Source organism: Staurois parvus, unplaced genomic scaffold, assembly GCF_062004578.1.
Source record: "Staurois parvus isolate SC_StPar_1 unplaced genomic scaffold, SC_StPar_1.0 ptg000021l, whole genome shotgun sequence".
Lineage (NCBI taxonomy): Eukaryota > Metazoa > Chordata > Amphibia > Anura > Ranidae > Staurois > Staurois parvus.
This window is the reverse complement of record NW_028317817.1, coordinates 3,317,232-3,342,539: the sequence shown is the minus strand read 5'-3', so window position 1 is coordinate 3,342,539 and position 25,308 is coordinate 3,317,232. Positions and strand designations below refer to the sequence as shown.

General features: G+C 43.5%; 1 protein-coding gene across 2 annotated transcripts in view; it reads right to left on the bottom strand.

Annotated features, from left to right (window-relative positions):
* OSBPL10 (oxysterol binding protein like 10) overlaps positions 1 to 25,308 on the bottom strand; it is a 653,617-nt gene that overhangs the window by 47,561 nt on the left and 580,748 nt on the right. For both annotated transcript variants that reach the window (XM_089690791.1, XM_089690795.1), the window contains one exon: positions 3,468 to 3,621. In XM_089690791.1, the coding sequence (XP_089546917.1) occupies positions 3,468 to 3,621 (154 nt within the window). The remainder of the gene's footprint in view (positions 1 to 3,467; positions 3,622 to 25,308) is intronic.

Below are 25,308 nucleotides of genomic sequence, written 5' to 3'. Positions count from 1 at the left end.
AGATGTAAATTATGTTTACCTTGTACAGTCTGTCATGAAATGTCTGCAGTCTCTGACAGTCTTCTGCTATATGGGATTGGTTTCAGTCTCTTGTAACATGACTTTTGTGATCTAGAAAGAACGTTATCCCTAGTGCTGATGAGGTCATATTCTGTATAGTAATAATGAATGCATGGTTTCCATTCCTATTTATTGGTTTTATTTTTTTGTTGCAGTAATATTGTTATGGGCAGGTGGGAGCAAAAGAAGTATGGTCAATAATTATCTATATGAAGAAGAGTCAAAATTTTCAACTGTACCTCAGGACAGTGGAAATGATCATTTAAGGGCTAAATACATGCACTGTGCAGATGGCCTGAACACGAATGGACAACATTAAGCACAACTGAAGTCACAGAACTAGACAGGCAGCCTGGCAGATATTATGATATGTATTATTATAGAATAGTTAAAGGCAATCTTTTTTTTTTTTTAGGATAGTATAGTAGTATAGTCTCTGTCAGTTTTGTCTGTTCCCCTATTAGAGAGATTTACTCTCCGTTTGCCCTTTTTCTGCTATGCCAGCATGGACCACCCAAGAAAGAGCGCAGCAAGCGGCTATGAGAGAAGAGTGTATTTTCAGGCATTTCCACACAAAAATTAGTCACATATAAAAGGAGTATAGGACAACAAAGAGATAAAAAGGTGTGAAAATTCAACTGGGCTTTGAAACAAAAGACAGTAAGGGCTCATTTACACTTGCTTTGAATTTAACACACTTTAAAGCGCTTACCGCTTCAACATGATTTTTTTATGTGTTTTTGATGCTTCTGTGATGCTTTAGTAATGCTTTTGTAATGCTTCAGTGGTGCTTTTTTGAAGCTTTTAACAAAGCTTGGCAAATGTCCTGTGTGTGTGTTGATTTTCTATTTGTTTTAAAGTTGCTCAGTAGTACCCAAGCTCAGTAGTACTCCCACTCAGCAGATCCCCAGCTCATTAGTACCCCTTTTCAGCAGATCCCCAGCTCATTGGTACCCTCGTTCAGCAAATATCCAGCTTACTAGTACCCTTGTTCAGCAGATCACCTGCTCAGTAGTAAACCCCAGCTCTGCTGATGCCCCGCTCAGTAGTAACTCCCAGCTCTACTGATCTCCTGCTCAGTAGTAACCTCCAGCTCTACTGACCCCCCAATCAGTAGTAACCTCCTACTCTGCTTATCCCCCACTCAGTAGTAACCCCCTACTCTGCTGACCCCCCACTCAGTAGTAACCTCCTACTCTGCTGACCCCCCACTCAGTAGTAACCCCCTACTCTGCTGACCCCCCACTCAGTAGTAACCTCCTACTCTGCTGATCCCCCACTCAGTAGTAACCCCCAGCTCTGCTGATCCCCTGTTCAATAGTAACCCCCAGCTCTGCTAATCCCCTGCTCAGTAGTAACCCCAAGCTCTGATAATCCCCCTCTCAGTAGTAACCCCCAGCTCTATTGATCTCCCCCTCAGTAGTAACCCACAGCTTTGCTGATACCCCACTCAGTAGTAACCTCTAGCTTTGTTTATCCCCCACTAAGTAGTAACCCCCAGCTCTGCTGATCCTCTGATTTGCTAATCCTCCTCTCTCTCCAATCCCTGTCCACCTTTGGCAATTTTGTTCCCATGCTGTGTGCCACATATACCCTTTGCTAGTTTCTTCTGCTCCAGTCCCCCAGCTCTGCTGATCCTCTGCCGATCAGTCCTCTCTCTTCACTCCCCGCTCACCATCCACTATAGCATTCCCATGATGCACACCACATGTGCTGTCTGCTGGGTGCTCTGCTCTGGTTTGGACCCCGCTCACCGTTCTGCTGCTACAGGCTGCACACCAGATATGATGTAAACACCAGACACTTCCAAAATATATACACATAAACTGGAAGTAACGGCTGACTTGTTGGTTTCCCAGTACATCCTGGGATATCTCATACCTGCAATATCTCCAAAGCAAAGCGAACCTAACTGCATAGAAGCCTCTTGAAATCTGCAGAGGCTGTTAGTGAGCTTTGTCATAGACTTCTATGGAGGCTTTTGAGCACCAAGAAAGCGACATGGGGTAAATTTTTGAAAGCAAAGCAAACACAACATTGGTTCATATAGTGAACTTGGTGTAGAATTATTCACCCTGAGGTCATCACAGATGACAAGGGGGCGCTTTTTACATCTGGAGGAAAAGAAATGTAATCTCCAAACACGGAAAGGTTTCTTCACAGTAAGAGCTGTGAAAATGTGGAATAGACTCCCTCAAGAGTTGGTTCTGGTCAGCTCCGTGGATTGCTTTAAAAAAGGCCTGGATTCTTTCTTAGATACACAGAATATAACTGGTTACTAACATTTATAGGTAAAGTTGATCCAGGGAATATCTGATTGCCTCTCGGGGGATCAGGAAGGAATTCTTTTCCCTTCCAGGAGCAAATTGATTCATGCTTTGCTGGGGTTTTTTTTTGCCTTCTTCTGGATTAACTGGGGGTATAGGAATATAACTTTATTTTTTTTTTAATGGTTGAACTGGATGGACTTTTGTCTTTTTTCAGCCAGACTAACTATGTAACTATGTAACAACATATAAGCAAAACTGTAAGCTTACCGTTTTATTTAGTGGCAGGTGCTTTGACTAGCATTCACAATATTTTAAAAAAGCATGTCCAACGTCAAATTTTGAAGCGTAAATGAGCCCTTAGAGGCATATTTTAAGCTCAGCGTTTAGGGCAGAGAAAAAAACCCTTCTGGTTTACATTTTTGAGAGGAGTTTTCTGGCAGAAAAAAAAAGCTAAACGCTCCTAAATGTCTGTAGAAAAATGCTCTATATGTGTGGGGGGGTTTTTAAGCCCAATTGTGCATGGACCTTTAGACACTGATCATGAGTTTATAGCTTAAATCTAGCATATAAGTAGATGAAGATGCTGCAAAGGAACAAAACCTTGTGTATTCTACCCTCCCAAATCAGTCTTGTTACACAATCTGAGCTGTATAATGTTTGCAACATTATACAAGATAGTTTGCATAACCAGGCTGATTTAGAAAGCATGAACATACAAGACTGTAATCCTTTGTTACATCTCCGCTATTCCGTAGCAGTCTATTATCTGAGCTGTAAACTCGTCAGTAGCTTCCTGCTTACATAAACAGAGCTAGGTCACAAAGTTTAGAAGATGTTCGATGCAGCAGCACTTTATTTTCCAGTGAGTTATTAGTACCGCACAGCCATTTTCTGAGATGATAATAATGGAAAAACACCACCATGTTCCCCCGTATTATATTCTTTACAAAGCCCCTAATGCTCCATCTATCACTGCCTGATTAGAACACCAACCTTTCATCTTATAAACTGGATGGAAACCTTACAGTGTGAGTTATTTTAATGTAACAGGGTTGAATTGTAGTGCAAAACCAGCATAGCAAAATGTCCAGTGTGATGAAGAACAATGGTGGAAGTTTACTTAAAAATAATACTTGCCTCTCTGATAAAATACTTTGGTTTCCATGGCACATTAGTGGATGATCTCTGTCTGGCTTCTGCCCTCTGCCTCTCCTCCAACTGGTGTTTGTGCTCTGTTGCTGCTTCAATGTTTTTTGACTTTAGGGCATTGGTGACATTTTCCCAAATGCGCCTGAGGAAAACAAAAAAGGCATAAAGAAATATGTAAACATCTTTAGAAAATGGCATAACAAATGCATTAAAAACTATAATGGCTGTATGGGGGTCACAGTGTAATGTCTGTCTAAATGGCTGTTAGGAAACAGAAAGATGAAGTAAGCTGTTACGACAGCTTTCAAGTTTCGGCTCTAATTTTTTTTAAATAACTTTTTTTTTTTTTACATAGTTACTAGTAATTGCAAAAGTGACATTTGGCAGAATGACTGCTGCATTAAAAGTGCTACTGATGGTTGCCCATTCCAACTGTTTTTAACAATACTGCATACATTGACTGCATTTACCTCCTTGTTCCCTGAGATGGCATTGGTGCAAATACACATTAGTCTCTGGGGCTAGCAAACACGCGTTATGTACTCAAAGGCAAAAGGGTGTGCATTGTATGCAAGGGTTGATTTCTCTCTACCCAAGGAGCTGGTAAGAGATTTTTTTGTAGTTTAAAAGCCAGAGACCCATAAAAAGTTTCTGCTTTGCAGTGTTGCAGTTGCAGGAAATTAGGGTATACAACATTTATAAAATACTACAAACAGGAGTGCACACATATAGACAGTTTAAAATCCGTAAAATATACCAATATATCGAGTAAGTATACTACAAAAGTATATAATCTGTATGTAAATCCTAACAATGAACTTCTCTTATTTCCTCCATATTGGTCTGTTAAACATGCCACTGAAAACATTTTTATTATACCTGTATGAAAAGTGCAAATAAAAATACCCGATGGTCCTGCCCCATCTCGTGAGCTGAAAACACTGTTTTAATTTATCTCTGAGGACTACAGGACCTCTTTCCTCTATGTTATGTTGAATAGGAGAAGGAGAGGGGCTGTGTAGTCTTAGTGGGTTGAATGAAAAAAAGAAAAACCTGACAGATTCCAGCATCAACACAAACAATGCATGGGGCAGGGAGACCTCTAAGCTATTGTATTCTGACAGGGAGGACTCTACCCCCTCACCTCCAACAGAATACACAGATCAGTGCTGCAGCAATTGGCTGAAAGAATTGATGAAATGCTCTTTTTTTTTTCCTCTTCACCTTTCCTTCCAAAGTGGGTACAGGACACTTATATAAAATCTCTATGTAAGTTTTTTTTATACATGTATATGCTTATTTTATATATATATATATATATATATATATATATATACATACACACAGTATCTCACAGAAGTGAGTACACCCCTCACATTTGTGTAATATCTTTGTGACAACATTGAAGAAATGACACTTTGCTACAATGTAAAGTAGTGAATGTACAGCTTGTATAACAGTGTAAATTTGCTGTCCCCTCAAAATTACTCAACACACAGCCATTAATGTCTAAACCGTTGGCAACAAAAGTGAGTACACCACAAAGTGAAAATGTCCAAATTGGGCCCAAAGTGTCAATATTTTGTATGGCCACCATTATTTTCCAGCACTGCCTTAACCCTCTTGGACATGAAGTTCACCAGAGCTTCACAGGTTGCCACTGGAGTCCTCTTCCACTCCTCCATGACGACATCATGGAGCTGGTGGATGTTAAGACACCTTGCGCTCCTCCACCGTCTGCTTGAGGATGCCCTACAGATGCTCAATATGGTTTAGGTCTGGAGACATGCTTGGCCAGTCCATCACCTTTACCCTCAGCTTCTTTAGCTAAGCAGTGGTCATCTTGGAGGTGTGTTTGGGGTAGTTCTTATGTTGGAATACTGCCCTGCAGCCCAGTCTCCGAAGGGAGGGGATCATGCTTTGCTTCAGTATGTCACAGTACATGTTGGCATTCATGGTTCCCTCAATGAACTGTAGCTCCCCAGTGCCGGCAGCACTCATACAGCCCCAGACCATGAAACTCCCACCACCATGCTTGACTGTAGGAAAGACACACTTTTCTTTGTACTCCTCACCTGGTTGCCACCACACACGCTTGACATCATCTGAACCAAATAAGTTTATCTTGGTCTCATCAGACCATAGGACATGGTTCCAGTAATCCATGTCTTTAGTCTGCTTGTCTTCAGCACACTGTTTGCGGGCTTTCTTGTGCACCATCTTTTGAAAAGGCTTCCATCTGGGATGACAGCCATGCAGACCAATTTGATGCAGTGTGCGTCGTATGGTCTGAGCACTGACAGGCTGACCCCCCACCCCTTCAACGTCTGCAGCAATGCTGGCAGCACTCAAACGTCTATTTCCCAAAGACAACCTCTAGATATGACAATGAGCACATGCACTCAACTTCTTTGGTCGTTCATTGCGAGGCCTTTTCTGAGTGGAACCTGTCCTGTTAAACCGCTGTATGGTCTTGGCCACTGTGCTGCAGCTCAGTTTCAGGGTCTTGGCAATCTTCTTATAGCCTAGGCCAGTGATGGCGAACCCGTGGCACGCGTGCCACAGCCGGTACGCCGAGCCTTATCTGTGGGCACGCCAGGAGAATCCAGCGGCGCGCTGTCTTCCCGGCTGTAGTGTGCGTGACAGCCGGGTCCCAAGTGCGCATGCACAAGAAGCAGTGCTCTTTGTGAATGGTAAGGCGGTACCTGGGACACATGACAGATCCCAGAAGCCGCCGGACCAATCACAAAGCGCAGCGCTTCTCGCGCATGCGCACTGGGCATCCGGCTGTCCGACGAGTGCCCACACTGCAGAAGCCGGGAAGACAGCGCGCGGCTGGATAATGGAACAGGTAAGATAAAAAAAAAACTCTGCGGAAGAGCGGGTACCTGTCAAATTCAGGTACCCGCTCCCCCTCCCTCCCCAAAGGTCAGCAGTCATCTCTGTGCTGTCCGCAGTCTCTGGTCATCCCTGTGCTGTCCGCAGTCTCTGGTCATCCCTGTGCTGTCCGCAGTCTCTGGTCATCCCCTGTACTGTCCGCAGTCTCTGGTCATCCCTGTACTGTCCGCAGTCTCTGGTCATCCCTGTACTGTGTCCGCAGTCTCTGGTCATCCCTGTACTGTCCACAGTCTCTGGTCATCTCCTGTACTGTCCGCAGTCTCTGGTCATCCCCTGTACTGTCCGCAGTCTCTGGTCATCTCCTGTACTGTCCGCAGTCTCTGGTCATCCCTGTGCTGTCCGCAGTCTCTGGTCATCCCTGTACTGTGTCCGCAGTCTCTGGTCATCCCTGTGCTGTCCGCAGTCTCTGGTCATCTCCTGTACTGTGTCCGCAGTCTCTGGTCATCCCTGTACTGTGTCCGCAGTCTCTGGTCATCTCCTGTACTGTGTCCGCAGTCTCTGGTCATCCCTGTACTGTGTCCGCAGTCTCTGGTCATCCCTGTACTGTGTCCGCAGTCTCTGGTCATCCCTGTACTGTCCGCAGTCTCTGGTCATCCCTGTACTGTGTCCGCAGTCTCTGGTCATCCCTGTACTGTCCGCAGTCTCTGGTCATCCCTATACTGTCCGCAGTCACTGGTCATCCCTGTACTATGTCCGCAGTCTCTGGTCATCCCTGTACTATGTCCGCAGTCTCTGGTCATCCCTGTACTGTCCGCAGTCTCTGGTCATCTCCTGTACTTTCCGCAGTCTCTGGTCATCCCTGTACTGTCCGCAGTCACTGGTCATTCCTGTACTGTGTCCGCAGTCTCTGGTCATCTCCTGTACTGTGTCCGCAGTCTCTGGTCATCCCTGTACTGTCCGCAGTCTCTGGTCATCTCCTGTACTTTCCGCAGTCTCTGGTCATCCCTGTACTGTCCGCAGTCACTGGTCATCCCTGTACTGTGTCCGCAGTCTCTGGTCATCTCCTGTACTGTGTCCGCAGTCTCTGGTCATCCCTGTACTGTCCACAGTCTCTGGTCATCCCTGTACTGTGTCCGCAGTCTCTGGTCATCCCTGTACTGTGTCCGCAGTCTCTGGTCATCCCTGTACTGTCCGCAGTCTCTGGTCATCTCCTGTACTGTCCGCAGTCTCTGGTCATCTCCTGTACTGTTCGCAGTCTCTGGTCATCTCCTGTACTGTGTCCGCAGTCTCTGGTCATCTCCTGTACTGTGTCCGCAGTCTCTGGTCATCTCCTGTACTGTCCGCAGTCTCTGGTCATCTCCTGTACTGTCCGCAGTCTCTGGTCATCCCTGTACTGTGTCCGCAATCTCTGGTCATCCCTGTACTGTGTCCGCAGTCTCTGGTCATCTCCTGTACTGTGTCCGCAGTCTCTGGTCATCTCCTGTACTGTGTCCGCAGTCTCTGGTCATCCCTGTACTGTCCGCAGTCTCTGGTCATCTCCTGTACTGTGTCCGCAGTCTCTGGTCATCCATGTACTGTGTCCGCAGTCTCTGGTCATCCCTGTACTGTCCGCAGTCTCTGGTCATCCCTGTACTGTGTCTGCAGTCTCTGGTCATCCCTGTACTGTGTCTGCAGTCTCTGGTCATCCCTGTACTGTGTCTGCAGTCTCTGGTCATCCCTGTACTGTGTCTGCAGTCTCTGGTCATCCCTGTACTGTGTCCGCAGTCTCTGGTCATCCCTGTACTGTCCGCAGTCTCTGGTCATCCCTGTACTGTGTCCGCAGTCTCTGGTCATCCCTGTACTGTCCGCAGTCTCTGGTCATCCCTGTACTGTGTCCGCAGTCTCTGGTCATCCCTGTACTGTTAATTAGTTTGCACTACTGTACAAGTTGTTTTTTCTAAACCAAAAGCTCGATATTCAGGTTTCATTGCAGTGTTGGCACTTTGAAAGAAATAAGTTGGTTTTGGGTTGCAGTTTGGGCACTCGGGCTCAAAAAGGTTCGCCATCACTGGCCTAGGCCATCTTTATGTAGATAAACAATTATTTTTTTCAGATCCTCAGAGAGTTCTTTGCCATAAGGTGCCATGTTGAACTTCCAGTGACCAGTATGAGAGAGTGAGAGAAATAACACCAAATTTAACACACCTGCTCCCCATTCACACCTGAGACCTTGTAACACTAATGAGTCACATGACACTGGGGAGGGAAAATGGCTAATTGGGCCCAATTTGGACATTTTCACTTAGGGGTGTACTCACTTTTGTTGCCAGCGGTTTAGACATCAATGGCTGTGGGTTAATTTATTCTGAAGGAACAGTAAATTTACACTGTGATACAAGCTGTACACTCACTACTTTACATTGTAGCAAAGTGTCATTTCTTCAGTGTTGTCACTTGAAAAGATAGAATAAAATATTTACAAAAATGTGAGGGGTGTACTCACTTCTGTGAGATACTGTGTGTATATATATCTATACAGTTGTGTTCAAAATAATAGCAGTGTGTTGAAAAAAGTGAATAAAGCTCAAAATCCTTCTAATAGCTTTTATTTCCATACACACAAATGCATTGGGAACACTACACATTCTATTCCAAATCAAAACATGAAGAAAAATATATCAAACTTGTGTTGTTCCTATAAAAAAATTTAAGAAAAGTGAATATTAGACTGTTCAAAAAAATAGCAGTGTTTGTATTCTTCTTTACAAACTCAAACATTCACTATATAAACTGAAAAATGTTTGAAGATTTTGCTTTCCTTTGAATCACTTAATGAATATTTAGTTGTATAACCACTGTTTCTGAGAACTGCTGTACATCTGTGTTGCATGGAGTCAACAAACTTCTGGCACCTGTGAACAGGTATTCCAGCCCAGGATGATTGGACTACATTCCACAGTTCTTCTCTATTTCTTGGTTTTGCCTCAGAAACTGCATTTTTAATGTCACCCCACAAGTTTTCTATTTGATTAAGATCTGGGGATTGGGCTGGCCACTCCATAACATCAATCTTGTTGGTCTGGAACCAAGATGTTGCACGTTTACTGGTGTGTTTGGGGTCATTGTCTTGTTGGAACACCCATTTCAAGGGCATTTCCTCTTCAGCATAAGGCAGCATGACCTCTTCAAGTATTCTGATGTATTCAAACTGATCCATGATCCCTGGTATGCGATAAATAGGCCCAACACCGTAGTATGAGAAACATCCCCATATCATGATGCTTGCGCAACCATGCTTCACTGTCTTCACAGTGTACTGTGGCTTGAATTCAGTGTTTGGCCGTCGTCTGACAAACTGTCTCCGGCCACTAGATCCAAAATGAACAATTTTACTTTCATCAGTCCACAAAATGTTGCGTCATTTCTCTTTAGGCCAGTCCATGTGCTCTTTGGCAAATTGTAACCTCTTCAGCACGTCTTTTTTTCAACAGTGGGACTTTGTGGGGGCTTCTTGCAGATAGCTTGGCTTCACATAGGCGTCTTCTAATTGTAACAGTACTCACAGGTTACTTTAGACCTTCTGTGATCTTCCTGGAGCTGATTGTTGGCTGAGTCCTTGCCATTTTGGCTATTCTTCTATCCATTCATATGGTAGTTTTTCGCTTTCTTCCACGTCTTTCAGGTTTTGGTTGCCATTTTAAAGCATTTGCGATCATTTTAGCTGAGCAGCCTATCATTTTCTGCACTTCTTTATATGTTTTCCCCTCTCCAATTAACGTTTTAATCAAAGTACGCTGTTCTTCTGAACAATTTCTGGAACGACCCATTTTCCTCAGAATTTCAGAGAGAAATGCACTGTAACCAGCATGTACAACATTTGCTGCCTTCCTTCCTTAAATAAGGGCAATAATTGCCACCTGTTTTTCAAAGAATGAATGACCTCACTAATAGAACTCCACACTGCTATTATTTTGAACATGCCCCTTTCAATTACTGATTAAATTACACAGAATCAGCAGCATGCATGTCATGACTGTTGGGTCTGTTGGATTTCTATTACTCTACTATACCTGCTAGTAAAATATTTGCCATGTAGAAATATAATCTCTACCAAAAACAGTGATTGATCAGGTTAGTGATGTCTGACTGCTATTATTTTGAACACAACTGTATATATATATAAAGTCAGGTCCATAAATATTGAGACATCGACACAATTCTAACATTTTTGGCTCTATACACCACCACAATGGATTTGAAATGAAACAAACAAGATGTTCTTTAACTGCAGACTGTCAGCTTTAATTTGAGGGTATTTACATTTGCATTTGCATATGTGCCTCCCACTTGTTAAGGGACCAAAAGTAATGGGACAATTGGCTTCTCACCTGTTCCATGGCCAGGTGTGTGTTATTCCCTCATTATCCCAATTACAATGAGCAGATAAAAGGTCCAGAGTTCATTTCAAGTGTGCTATTTGCATTTGGAATCTGTTGCTGTCAACTCTCAAGATGAGATCCAAAGAGCTGTCACTATCAGTGAAGCAAGCCATCATTAGGCTGAAAAAACAAAACAAACCCATCAGAGAGATTGCAAAAACATTAGGCGTGGCCAAAACAACTGTTTGGAACATTCTTAAAAAGAAGGAATGCACCGGTGAGCTCAGCAACACCAAAAGACCCGGAAGACCACGGAAAACAACTGTGGTGGATGACCGAAGAATTCTTTCCCTGGTGAAGAAAACACCCTTCACAACAGTTGGCCAGATCAAGAACACTCTTTGACACACATAGGTAGGTGTATGTGTGTCAAAGTCAACAATCAAGAGAAGACTTCACCAGAATGAATACAGAGGGTTCACCACAAGATGTAAACCATTGGTGAGCCTCAAAAACAGGAAGGCCAGATTAGAGTTTGCCAAACGACATCTAAAAAAGCCTTCACAGTTCTGGAACAACATCCTATGGACAGATTAGACCAAAATCAACTTGTACCAGAGAGATAGGAAGAGAAGAGTATGGAGAAGGAAAGGAACTGCTCATGATCCTAAGCATACCACCTCATCAGTGACGCATGGTGGTGGCAGTGTCATGGCGTGGGCATGTATGGCTGCCAATGGAACTGGTTCTCTTGTATTTATTGATGATATGACTGCTGACAAAAGCAGCACGATGAATTCTGAAGTGTTTCGGGCAATATTATCTGCTCATATTCAGCCAAATGATTCAGAACTCATTGGACGCTGCTTCACAGTGCAGATGGACAATGACCCAAAGCATACTGCAAAAGCAACCAAAGAGTTTTTAATGGAAAGAAGTGGAATGTTATGCAATGGCCAAGTCAATCACCTGACCTGAATCCGATTGAGCATGCATTTCACTTGCTGAAGACAAAACTTAAGGGAAAATGCCCCAAGAACAAGCAGGAACTTAAGACAGTTGCAGTAGAGGCCTGGCAGAGCATCACCAGGGATGAAACCCAGCGTCGGGTGATGTCTATGCGTTCCAGACTTCAGGCTGCAATTGACTGCAAAGCATTTGCAACCAAGTATTAAAAAGTGAAAGTTTGATTTATGATTATTATTCTGTCCCATTACTTTTGGTCCCTTAACAAGTGGGAGGCACATATGTAAACTGTTGTAATTACTACACCGTTCACCTGATTTGGATGTAAATACCCTCAAATTAAAGCTGACAGTCTGCAGTTAAAGCACATCTTGTTCGTTTCATTTCAAATCCATTGTGGTGGTGTATAGAGCCAAAAATGTTAGAATTGTGTCTATGTCCCAATATTTATGGACCTGACTGTATATATATGCTGTTCTAGCATTTCTGTATTTTTGAGATCCTGGGTCATGATGAAGAGGGCTATCCTGCCACATGCGCCAACCTCTGCACCTTGATCTCAAGGCCAATTTATACACACTGGCATCAGTTGGCTGTACAGTATACCTTCAAGTATTATCAACTGTTATATGTGAATGTTTTAAATGATTTTAACTTGCATGTTTCTAATATGCTGCAATAAAATTGAACTTTGTATTTTACATTATCCTTTTTTATGTGTGTTATACCATTGGATGCATAATAAAGACCCATTTAGTCGTAATTCTCCCTATTCATATTTTGTAAGGTATGATACCTCCAGTGGTATGAGAAAAGTTACATGCTGTCCCCACATATAGACTGGATTCGAATGCTGGTTTTCAAGCTTGATCATTTGAAAGAAGCTGGTCATTAGACTGGCTTCTGTTGAACAGACAGCAGTACACATGTACCAAACTTTGGCCAGGTTCTGCTGAACTGTCTGAACTGCAGTCTGTGTATATCCTGCTTTAGTGAATATTAACAAACGGTCTTTCCTGTATTTAGACATTACTTTTATGTCTGATCACCTTGCATCATCTCAGAGTATAAGGGTCTTATCCTTGCAAGTGCTGCCACAGGCTTGAACTTTGCACATAAATATACCATGAGACTTGGGTCAGGTAGTGCCCTGCTGGCTCCTTACTAAAGGACAACCATTTGGCTGAACAACCATCTCTCTCAGGCCAAAAATTGTTTAATTTTCCCCAAACAAGACATTTTCAGACTTTTAGGGCCCATTCACACTAGGAACATGCTGTGTGTTTCTGTGCTTTTCACATGCAGTTTTGTGCCATGTGATTTCAGCTCATTCATTTTGAATAGGCTGAAATTACACTGCGCCAAAGGTAGTGCATGCACTACTTTTGACAATGCACTGCAACTGGACCACATGGTAATTTTGCACAATGCAACCTGGTGAGGGCAAACGCACTGCGTTTGAGGTGTCATTAACATTGCACTGGCACCCACTGCAGATCGCAAGGGCAGTGCATTCTGAACACAGGTCTCCCACACTGCTGTCAGGCTCCGCCCAACGGGATCTCTAGTGGTCCACGGCACGGGGTTTCCCAGGACGCGGAGTCTAAGTCCCAGTCTGCCTTTTCACCAGGGCCCCTGATGGTGGGGATGGACTTGGTGCAAGACTGAAACCAGGTCGCGTCCCTGGGCACCCCCGGCGGTGGCAGAGGGGTCCCGCTGAGGGTATGTGCCCGGGTAGAGCCTGCTGTGAAGGGGATGACAGATCCCGATCCGAGCGGGACGAATGGGATGACAGATCCCGATCCGAGCGGGATGGATGGGCAGCTATCAGGAGTAGGCGAGGTCAGACTAGCCGGGTCGGTATTGTGCGGGCAGCGTGGTACGGGGGGAGTAAGCGGAGAATGGTCGGGGTCACAAGCCAGGTTCAGCAGGTAGCGGGCAGCGCGGTGCAGGAGGTCAGGCAGAAGGATGGTCAGGGACGAGCCGGGGTCAGAGCAGGAGAAGGTCAGCATAAACAGGACAGGCAGAGTTTGGCAACAAGGAGCGTACTTACAGGAACAGGAACGAGACCTTGCGGCAATTTGGAGATGCACAGGCAGCTTTAAATAGGGCGCCCTGCTCTCCCATTGGTGCGGCCGCGATCGCTACTGCGCATGCGCGGCCGCCGCGATCGCCGAGGGTTCTGCGCTCGCCGGCTGGGACAGATCGGCGGTCTGCGCATGCGCGCGCCACCGAGGACCCGGGATCCCTGACAACTGCGTTCTAGTGTGAACAGACCCTTACACAAATGTTGCAGCCTATTTTTGTTTGTCACTTATACATGCTTTTACAGAGAACAATGAATCATTAGCAATATAATATTGCATGCCTATTTATCTGTAAACATGCTATACATGCTGTATATCTATTGTGAGTCAATTCCATCCCTGTTCATGCTGAACTGACATTAGGGTAAGGCCCTCTTTTTAAAGGCACTGTGCTGGGTATACTGAAACGTGGGTAAGTGAGGGAATCAAGACAAGTACTGGGTAGACTAAACTGACAGGGTCACTTCTAAACAGAAGGCAGCCTTTAACCGTTTCCTGACCGCCCTATGGCAGATATACTGCTACAGGACGGCACGGGTACGCAAAGTCGCGTATATATCCGTGACTTTGCATATCCGGGTAGGCACGCCCTACCCACACCACCATTTGCTGCCGAGGCTGTCAATCACCGAGTCCCGGCCGGTGATTATTCGACAGCGCCCGGTGACTGCTGAGCACCTCTGAAGGGGAGGAGAACTGTTTGTAAACAAAATAGTTCTCCTCCCTGTAAGCTCATGCACACTGCTTTGGATGGCTGTACACAGCACAGCCATGCAAAGCAGTGTGCTTACAGTGAGGCACACAGACACCGCCCAATGTAAAACAGCACACAGTTAACCCTTTCATCGCCCCTTCCTGCCCAGTGCCATTAGTACAGCGTCTGTGCTTTTTTTAGCACTGATCACTGTATTGGTGTCACTGGGGATGTCGGTGACACCAAATCAGTTCCCCTCAGTGTCAGAATGCCCGCTGCAGTCCTGCTATAAATCGTTGATCGCCGCCATTACAAGTAAAAATTAAACAAATTCCAGTACCGCCATTTGTAAACACTATAGCTTTCACGTAAACCAATTAATTTACACGTATTGGGATATTTTAGCAAAGACATGTAGCAGAATACATTTTGGCCTAAATTTATGACAATATTTGATTTTTTTAATTTTTTTTTACTGGACACGTTTAATAGAAAAAAGTCCAAAATATTGTTTTTTTTCTCAAAATTGTTGGTCTTTTTTTTTTAACGCGAAAACTAAAAAACACAGGCAATCAAATATCACCGAAAGAAAGCTCAATTCATGGGAAAAAAGGACGTACATATTATTTGGGTGCAGCGTTGCATGACTGTGCAATTGGTAAAAAATATTGTTTTTTTCTCAAAATTGTCAGTCTTTTTTTTATAGTGTAAAAAATAAAAAATGCACAGGTGATCAAATACCACCAAAAGAAAGCTCAATTTGTGGGAAAAAAGCATGTACATTTCATTTGGGTGCAGCATTGCATGACCGCGCAATTGTCACTTAAAGTAACGTAGCGCCATAACACCAAAAGTGGCCTGGTCAGGAAGGGGGGGTGGGCAGTGGTTAAAAAAAGAGTGAATATTTTTACCTTTCCTGCAGAAGGGGAGCAAAAGCTCAGAAGTGTGGAATACATGCAGCGGCTGGGGAGCAACAAAGTGACAATTTTTCTACAGACGTGTTTGCTGGAAAGGTAAGTATAGCATATTCACTTTTTTCCTTTATAAACTGGTTCCTGTATAGAAGAGACCCTGTAGGGAAGGGGGTCACTTCAAACATGGATAACCAGATAACAAGACAAGTACTGAGTATAGGGAAACGTGGGTAAACATGGGAATGAAGACAAGTGCTGGGTGTGCAGTAGCATCCATAACTCCTTTGTACAGGGAATAAAATAATAATAAAAAGAAAACATAAACGTATAATTAAAGGAAAAACTGTAGCTGCTGGTATTTCTCAAAGGCAACAGCTTATCTTTCACGTGTTGATAATCATTTTCAAACTCCTTTTGAAAAGCTGCGTGCTGCTGAGTGTGTAAAATACATGCTACTTTTTCACAATGCTTCTCATTTAATAAGTTTGAAACATTCATTAACCTCCTCTGTTACAAGAGCTTCCACTGCTGTTTTCAACTGCTCCCAGAAAGCTAGATTATAAAGTAGTACTTTGATGTTGCTACTTATTTACACTGTAAACTTCCATTTCATTTAAATCTCGCTATGGTAATATGGCTGTTGTTAACTGCCTGCTGCTATTGCGGTAACTGGGAATGCTCATCTTTTTCTGAGGGAATACATCACTTTTTATATTCTTTGTCAAAAGCCACTCAAAACAGGCTTGGATTTGTGGAAATTCAGCCGAGCCTTAGTAGTCCTTCAAATGACTTTACTGTAATGTGGTCTCCAAGGTAATGATCTAGTCACTTTTTGCAGCCATTTCATAAAGGGAATGCTTTTATTGGTTTACAAACATCAATGTAGTAAAAATATTAAAATGCAAAACTATCACTAGCATAGATGTACTTTTCAAAAGGCACCAATGCCTGTGCCTAGGGAACCAGAAGTTAAGTTTTTTAAGGAGTTTTCATCAATCAACAAAAAAAGATTGAATTTTTGTGAAAACTAGTTGATGAATTTCCCTTTTTATTTGGACAAACTGGTATATTTTCAGTACAAGCTTTTGGGGGTCTACCCCCTTCTTATAGGGTCCAAACTGTACTGATACACAAAGGTTTAGCACACTATTAGGAATACATCCATAAAGACAACAATCTTTGGAGGAAATAAAACACACAGTAATAAAAGTAAGAAAGTTCATTGATTGAGAAATAGATGGTGGAATGGGGGGAGGGGGTAGAGATGCAGAAGTATAAAGGTCATAAAATAACAATGAAAACTCAGATGAGTGTGATTATGGCCGCTGCAGTCTTCAAAACACCTTCCTGAAGATGTCCAATTACAGACGAAACTAGTTAAAGAAGTGTTCCCAGCCGATACATCCCATCCCATCCCATCCCATCCCTGGAGCGCAAGCCGGCTTTTGATTTCAGGGCAGTGGCAGGTCCTTAGGCACAAATACATGTGAGTTTGGTGTAATTGTTAGGTTTATATGATTTAATAAAGTCAGCTGCTTTGCTCAATGAACCTTTTCCCTGATATTGTTTTTTGAGTGGTGGTGTATTGCATGGAAAGAAATCGCATTCCTGGTACACGAGAATGGTCAAGTTGGTGGCAAGACACACAGTGGGTCCAACCAAAAAACATGCAGTGAGACCTACACTATATTGCCAAAAATATTGTGACACCCCTTCAAAATCATTGGATTTGGGTGTTCCAATCACCTCTATGGCCACAGGTGTATAAAATCAAGCACCTAGCCATGCAGACTGCTTCTACAAACATTTGTGAAAGAATGGGTCACTCTCAGGAGCTCAGTGAATTCATGTGTGGTTCCGTGATAGGTTGCCACCTGTGCAATAAGTCCATCTGTGAAATTCCCTTGCTACTAAATATTCCACAGTCAACTGTTAGTGGTATTATAACAAACTGGAAGTAACTAGGAACAACAGCAACTCAGCCACGAAATGGTAGGCCATATAAAATGACAGAGCAGGGTCAGCGCATGCTGAAGCGCACAGTGCACAGAAGTCACCAACTATCTGCAGAGTCAAGATCTAAAGACCTCCAATCTTTGGATTATCGCAACAACAGTGCGTAGAAAATTTCATGGAATGGGTTTCCATGGCTGAGCAGCTGCATCAAAGCCTTACATCACCAAGAGCAATGCAAACCATCGGATGCAGTGGTGTAAAGCACGCCACCACTGGACTCTAAAGCAGAGGAGACGTGTTCTCTGGAGTGACGAATCACACTTCTCTGTCTGATAATCCAATGGACGTGTCTGGGTTTGGCAGCTGTCAGGAGAACGGTACTTGCCTGACTACACTGTGCCTAATGTGTGAAGCTTGGTGGAGGGGGGATTATGGTGTGGGGTTTTTTCAGGGGTTGGGCTTGGCCCCTTAGTTCCAGTGAAGGGAACTCTTAAGGCATCAGCATACCAAGACATTTTGAACAATTTCATCCTCCCAACTTTGTGGGAACAGTTTGGGGATGGCCCCTTCATGTTCCAACATGACTGCACACCAGTGCACACAGCACGGTCCATAAAGACATGGATGAGTGAGTTTGGGCTAGAGGAACTTGATTGGCCTGCACAGAGTCTTGACCTCAACCTGATAGAACACCTTTGGGATGAATTAGAGCAGACTGTGAGCCAGACCTTCTCATCCGACATCAGTGCCTGAGCTCACAAATGCACATCTGGAAGAATGGTCAAACATTCCCATTTAGAAAATATTAATGTCTTCCATGCATCACTGGAGGTGAATATGTATGGTCCTGTAACATTGAAGGGATGGTTCCTTTTATGTATATGATGCATTTTAGTGGATTGATGTGTGTGCACAGTTTGAAGCATTTATTGTTGCAAGGTTTTTGTTCCATTGTTTGTGTTCCTGTACCCAAAGTAAAGTTTTTTGCTGATTAATTTATGTCCGAGTTTGCGTGGTTGCCTGAAGGCCAGCATTGGGGGTTGTTAGAAGAATTTTCTCAGCATGTTATGTTTTGTTACGATGAGTTGCCACTTCTTGATTATCCTTCTTATCCTATCTAGTGTTGGATTGTATAGTTACTAGTGGTATTCAGCTATGTTTTTAGTGGGGGATTTTCTCTTTGTTTTCAAATAGTGGTTATGCTTGTACTAATGGCTTTGTTCCTTTAACCTTTCTTATGGAAGAATTCTGCTGGTAATCTGAGATGTTTATTTCTGTTTTCTTATTTGGCATGTTGGGGCTTGAAAGATGGAACTGTGGAGATAGTGGCACTGGTCATTCGGTTTACAGTATATTGGTGTGTGCAGTTTCTCATTGCTGATAGATACTGTAGTGTCTTGGAAGTTCACACACGCGGCAATTTTTAATTTTGATCGAGGGGTGAAACACGTTAAAGGAGAAGTACAGCCAAAGCTTGTTTGCCTGTACTTCTCCTGTCGATCACAAGAGTGTAGTTAGTTCTGACCATGTAACAGAGCCAGTCCAGGCTGGGGAAAGATCCCGACCATATGGTTGGGATCCAACCAAGAAGCCTTGACTGGCACCTGGCTCAGTCTCTGAGCTATCTGCTGTGCCTGAGGCAGCTTCTCCCACCCCCTCCACAGCCTGGAGCTCCAGTGAGCATGGGGGGGCACAGAGCAGACAGCAATAGCTGACAGTCAAAAGCTCTCTGTTCAAGAGCACTGAGAACTGAGCTACCAGCTGTCTTTGATCACTCAGTTCCACAGTCTGTGTTGATTTGGGGAGCCATGTCATCTGCTGGTGTTGGTCCACTGTGTTTTATTAAGTCCAGGGTCAACGCAGCCGTCTACCAGGAGATTTTGGAGCACTTCATGCTTCCTTCCGCAGACGAGCTTTATGGGGATGCTGACTTCATTTTTCAGCAGGACTTGGCACCTGCCCACACTGCCAAAAACACCCAAACCTGGTTCAATGACCGTGAGATTACTGTGCTTGATTGGCCACCAAACTCACCTGACTTGAACCCCATAGAGAATCTATGGGGCATAGCCAAGAGAAAGATGAGAGACATGAGACCGAACAAAGCAGAAGAGCTGAAGGCCGCTATTGAAGCATCCTGGTCTTCCATAACACCTCAGCAGTTCCACAGGCTGATAGCTTCCATGCCACGCCGCATTGAGGCAGTAATTGCTACAAAAGGGGCCCAAACCAAGTACTGAGTACATATGCATGCTTATACTTTTCAGAGGGCCGATATTGTTCTATGTACAATCCTTGTTTTATTGATTGCATGTAAAATTCTAATTTTCTGAGATTGTGGATTTGGGGTTTTCATGAGCTGTAAGCCATAATCATCACAATTATGATAAATCACGGCTTGAACTATCTTGCTTTGCATCTAATGAGTCTATCTCATATATTAGTTTCACCTTTTAAGTTGCATTACTGAAATAAATGAACTTTTGCACGATATTCTAATTTTTTGAGTTTCACCTATATTTTAATTGGATCCAGATCGCCCATGGAAAGAAAAAATATTTGCTTTTACAAAAATCTGACCGTTTTTGTTCCTCATATTGCTCAAATGTGTTTATTTCTTAAATTTACTTCTTTTAGGAGGTGTGAGATGGTTTCATTATTTAGGTATTAGTAGTTTTGTAGCCAAAATAGGAAATGTAACTATACATTTTTTACATATCATTATCAAGTGTTCAAAAAATGAATTTATTCAGGAGTAGTGCAAATGTTACTTTATTTATATACCACCCAGCTTTGTCCCAGATGATGAGATATATATACACTGCTCAAAAAAAAATTAAAGGAACACTTTGAAAACACATCAGATCTCAATGGGGAAAAATATGCTGGATATCTATACTGATATGGACTGGGTAATGTGTTAAGAATGTAAGGATGCCCCATCTTTGATGGAAATTATCAACCTACAGAGGCCTGAATTCAAAGACACCCCGAAAATCAAAGTGAAAAAATGAGCAGGCTAGTCCATTTTGCTGAAATGTCATTGCAGCAACTCAAAATGGTACTCAGTAGTTTGTATGGCCCCCACATGCTTGTATGCATGCCTGACAATGTAGGGGCATGCTCCTAATGAGACAACAGATGGTTTCCTGGGGTATTTCCTCCTAGATCTGGACCAGGGCATCACTGAGCTCCTGAACAGTCTGAGGTGCAACCTGGCGGCATCAGATGGACTGAAACAAGATATCCTAGAGGTGTTCTGTTGGATTTAGGTAAGGCGTGTGTGAGGGCCAATCAATGTTATCAATTCCTTCATCCTCCAAGAACCACCTGCATACTCTTGCCACATGAGGCTGCACATTGTTGTGCACCAGGAGGAACCCAGGATCCACTGCATCAGTGTAGGGTCTGACAACGAGTCCAAGGATTTCATCGATACCTAATGGCATTCAGGATGCCATTGTCTAGCCTGTAGAGGTGTGTGCGTCCCTCTATGAATATGTCTCCCCAGACCATCACTGACTCACCACCAAAACAGTCATGCTGATTGATGTTACAGGCAGCATAACATTCTCCACGGCTTCTCCAGACCCTTTCACGTCTGTCACATATGCTCAGGATGAACCTGCTCTCATCTGTGAAAAGCACAGGGCGCCAGTGGTGGACCTGCCAATTATGGTGTTCAATGGCAAATGCCAATTGAGCTCTATGGTGCCGGGCAGTGAGCACAGGGCCCACTAGAGGACATCAGACCCTCAGGCCACCCTCATTAAGTCTGTTTCTGATTGTTTGGTCAGAGATATTCACAACAGTGGCCTTCTGGAGGTAATTTTGTAGGGCTCTGGAAGTGCTCATCCTATTCCTCCTTGCACAAAGGAGCAAATACCGGTCCTGCTGATGTGTTAAGGACCTTCTACGGCCCTGTCCAGCTCTCCCAGAGTAACTGCCTGTCTCCTGGAATCTCCTCCATGCTCTGGAGACTGTGCTGAGAGACACAGCGAACCTTCTGGCAATGGCATGTATAGATATGCCATCCTGGAGAAGTTGGACTGCCTGAGTAAAATAGGTATTTGATCCCCAAGCAAAACATGACTTTTGCCAAACATGGTTTCTCCACTAAGTACTGAAGTAAGACCATTCTTATAGTTGGTTACCAGGTTTGCACACATCTCAGGAGAGATTTTGGTCCACTCTTCTTACAGATCTTCTTTAAATCCTTAAGGTTTCTTGGCTGTTGCTTGGCAACTCCAAGTTTCAGCTCCCTCCATATGTTTTCTATAGAATTAAGGTCTGGAGACTCTTTTGTTGCCTTGGCGGTATGTTTTTGGTCATTGTCATGCTGGAAGACCCATCCATTACCTGTCTTTAGTGTTCTGGCTGAGGGTAGAAGGTTCTCATCCAAGATTTTACATTACATGGCCCGATCCATTGGCCCCTCAATGTGGCAAAGTCTGTACCTTTAGCAGAGAAACAGCCCCAAAGCATAATGTCTCCACCTCCATGCTTGACTGTAGGGATGGTGTTCTTAAGGTCATAGTCACCACCTTTCTTCCAAATGCCAAAGAGCTCAATTTTGTTCTGACCATATCACTTTCTTTCAATCATTCTCCGAATCATTTAGATGTTCACTGGTAAACTTCATATGGGCCTGTACATGTGCCATCTTAAGGAGGGGGACCTTGCGAGCGCTGCAGGATTTCAATCCATGGCAGCATATTGTGTTACCTATGGTTTGTTTGGTGACTGTGGGCTCAACTGCCTTGAGCTTATTCACAAGCTCTTCCCATATAGTTCTGAGCTGATCCCTCACTTTTCTCGTAATCATCCTTAACCCATGAGGGGTAAACCTGCATGGAGTTCCAGACCGAGGGTGATTGATGGTTATTTTGTATTTCCTCCATTTGTGAATAATCGCTCCAACAGTTGTCTCCTTCTCACCAAGCTTCTTGTAGCCCATTCCAGCCTTGTGCAGGTCTACAATCTTGTCCCTGATGTGTTTTGACATCTCTTTAGCTTTGCCCATGGTGGTGCTCAAGAAAGAGATTCTGTGGACAGGTGTCTCTAATATACATAACGAGTTGTCGTTAGGAGCACCTTCTTAAATTGACAGAATCAATCTGTGTACCACATGAGCACATAGCCAGAGTTATTGTTGATTGGCAGGGAATCAAATACTTATTTGACTCATTGAACTGCAACTAAATTTATAACATTTGTATCATGTGTTTTTTTGGGGATTTTTGGTTGATATTCTGTCTCTATCATTTAAAATACACCTATGATAAAATTTATAGATCCTTCATTTCTTTGTAAGAGGACAAACTTACAAAATCTGCAGGGGATCAAATACTTTTTTTCCCCACTGTATATATACATACACTCACTGGCCACTTTATTAGGTACACCTTGCTAGTACAAGATTGGACCCCCATTACCTTCGGAACTGCCTTAATTTTTCGTGGCAAAGATTCAACAAGGTGTTGGAAACATTCCTCAGAGATTTTGGTCCATATTGAAATGGTAGCACCACGCAGTTGCTGCTGATTTTTTGGCTGCACATCCATAATGAGAATCTCCCATTCCACCACATCCCAAAGGAGCTCTATTGGATTGAGATCTGGTGACTATGGAGGCCACTGGAATACAGTGAACTCATTGTTATGTTCAAGAAACCAGTTTGAGTTTATTTGAGCTGGTGCATTATCCTGCTGGAAGTAGCCATCAGAAGATGGGTACACTGTAGTCATAAAGGAATGCACATGGTCAGCAACAATTGTCAGGTAGGTTGTGACGTTTAAACGATGCTCAATTGGTACTAAGAGGTCCAAAGTGTGCCAAGAAAATATCCCCCACACCATTACACCACCACCAGCCTAAACCATTGATACAAGGCAGGATGGATCCATGCTTTCATGTTGTTTACGCCAAAATCTGACTCTACCATCTGAATGTCGCAGCTGAAACGGAGACTCATCAGACCAGGCAACGTTTTTCCAATATTCTTTTGTCCAATTTTGGTGGGCCTGTGTGAATTGTAGCCTCTGTTTCCTGTTCTTAGCTGACAGGAATAGCAACCGGTGGGGTCTTCTGCTGCTGTAGCCCATCTGCTTCAAGGTTCCAAGTGTTGTGAGTTCAGAGATGGCATTCTGCATACCTTGGCTGTGGTTATATGAGTTACTTTTGCCTTTCTATCATCTCAAACCAGTCTGCCCGTTCTCCTCTGATCTCTGACATCAAACAGGCATTTTCATCCACACAACTGCTGCTGATTAGATATTTTAGCTTTTTGGACCATTCTCTGTAAACCGTAGAGATAGTTGTGCATGAAAATCTCAGTAGATCAGCAGTTTTTGAAATACTCAGACCAGCCCGTCTGGCACCAACAACCATGCCACGTTGAAAGTCACTTAAATCCCCTTTTTTCTCCATTCTGATGCTCTCGGTTTGAACTTCAGCAAGTCATCTTCACCATGTCTAGATGCCTAAATGCATCGAGTTGCTCTCATGTGATTGGCTGATTAACAATTCATGCTACCAAGCAAGCGAACAGTTGTACTTAATAAAGAGGCCGGAGATACATATATTTGTTTTTTCTCCGAAAATAGGTGCAATAACTTAATCACTACCCCGCAACCCCCCCCCCCTCCAACATACCCTCCAAATAGTATCAAATAGTGGGTGTGGTCAATTTCACTAAAGGGGGAGAGTGTTAGAGGGGCATTAAATATAGGAGTGAATCACGTACAGAGTGCAGAGTTTGGGGGGGGGGGTTACACACAGAATACAGAGTTCAGGGGTGTGCAACGTATATAGTGCAGAGTTCAGGGGTGCACTGTATACAGATTGCAGCATTAGAAGGGTGCATTACACACAGAGCGCAGAGTTCAGCCTTCTTCAATAGCTGCTTACCTCTGCATCCATATCTCACTTTCATCCCTCTTCAGCTCTGACCTGCTCTCCATTGCCTCCTTCTCCCCCCTCCTCAAAAGCTCCATCATCTTCCATATGCCTTACTTTTGTTCCTATATTAACCCTTTCCTGCCCATTGCCACTAGTATAGTGTCAGTGCTTTTTATTAGCACTAATCACTGTATTGGTGTCACTGGGGATGTCAGTGACACCAAATCAGTCCCCCCCAGTGTCAGAATGCCCGCCGTAGTCCCACTATAAGTCGCTGATCGCTGCCATTACTAGTAAAAAAAAAAAAAAGAATTCCAGTATCTATACCGCCATTTGTAAACACTATAACTTTCACGGAACCCAATTAATTTACACGTATTGGGATTTTGTATCAGACATGTAGCAGAATACATTTTGACCTAAATTTATGACTAAATTAGATTTTTTAAATTTTTTTACTGGACATGTTTAAAAGCAAAAAGTTAAAAATATAGTTTTTTTACTCAAAATGAGCCAGCCGGCTCTAGAACCTCCCTGCAATCTATAGGTGGCTCTGCCTCTCTCACTTGCAGGGAGATCATCCAGTGGGGGTGTCAGCATCCGCACGGCACTGCGGGCACCTGCATCTCCCTTGTCCCCATTCTGTACTCAGTGGGAATTGCACAGGAGATCAGATCTGTGGTAGCCATTGGGAGACAAGATGTCACTTGTAAACACAAAAGCTGTACTTCTGTGTTTACAAGTGATAGTGGTGAGCATGGAGCAGAGCGCCTGAGTCAGAGGTGGTGGAACTAAGCTCTACCAAATTTCAGCTGAAAAGAAGTCATACAGTGCCTTGAAAAAGTATTCATACCCCTTGAAACTTTCCACATTTTTTCATGTTACAACCAAAAACATAAATGTATTTTATTGGGATTTTATGTGATAGATCAACACAAAGTGGCACATAATTGTGACGTGGAGGGCAAATGATAAATGGTTTTCAAAATTTTTTACAAATAAATATCTGAAAAGTGTGGCATCATTTGTATTTATACCCCTAATTAAAATCTAGTGGAACCAATTGCCTTTAGAAGTCTCCCAATTAGTAAATCGTGTGTAATTTAATCTTAGTAT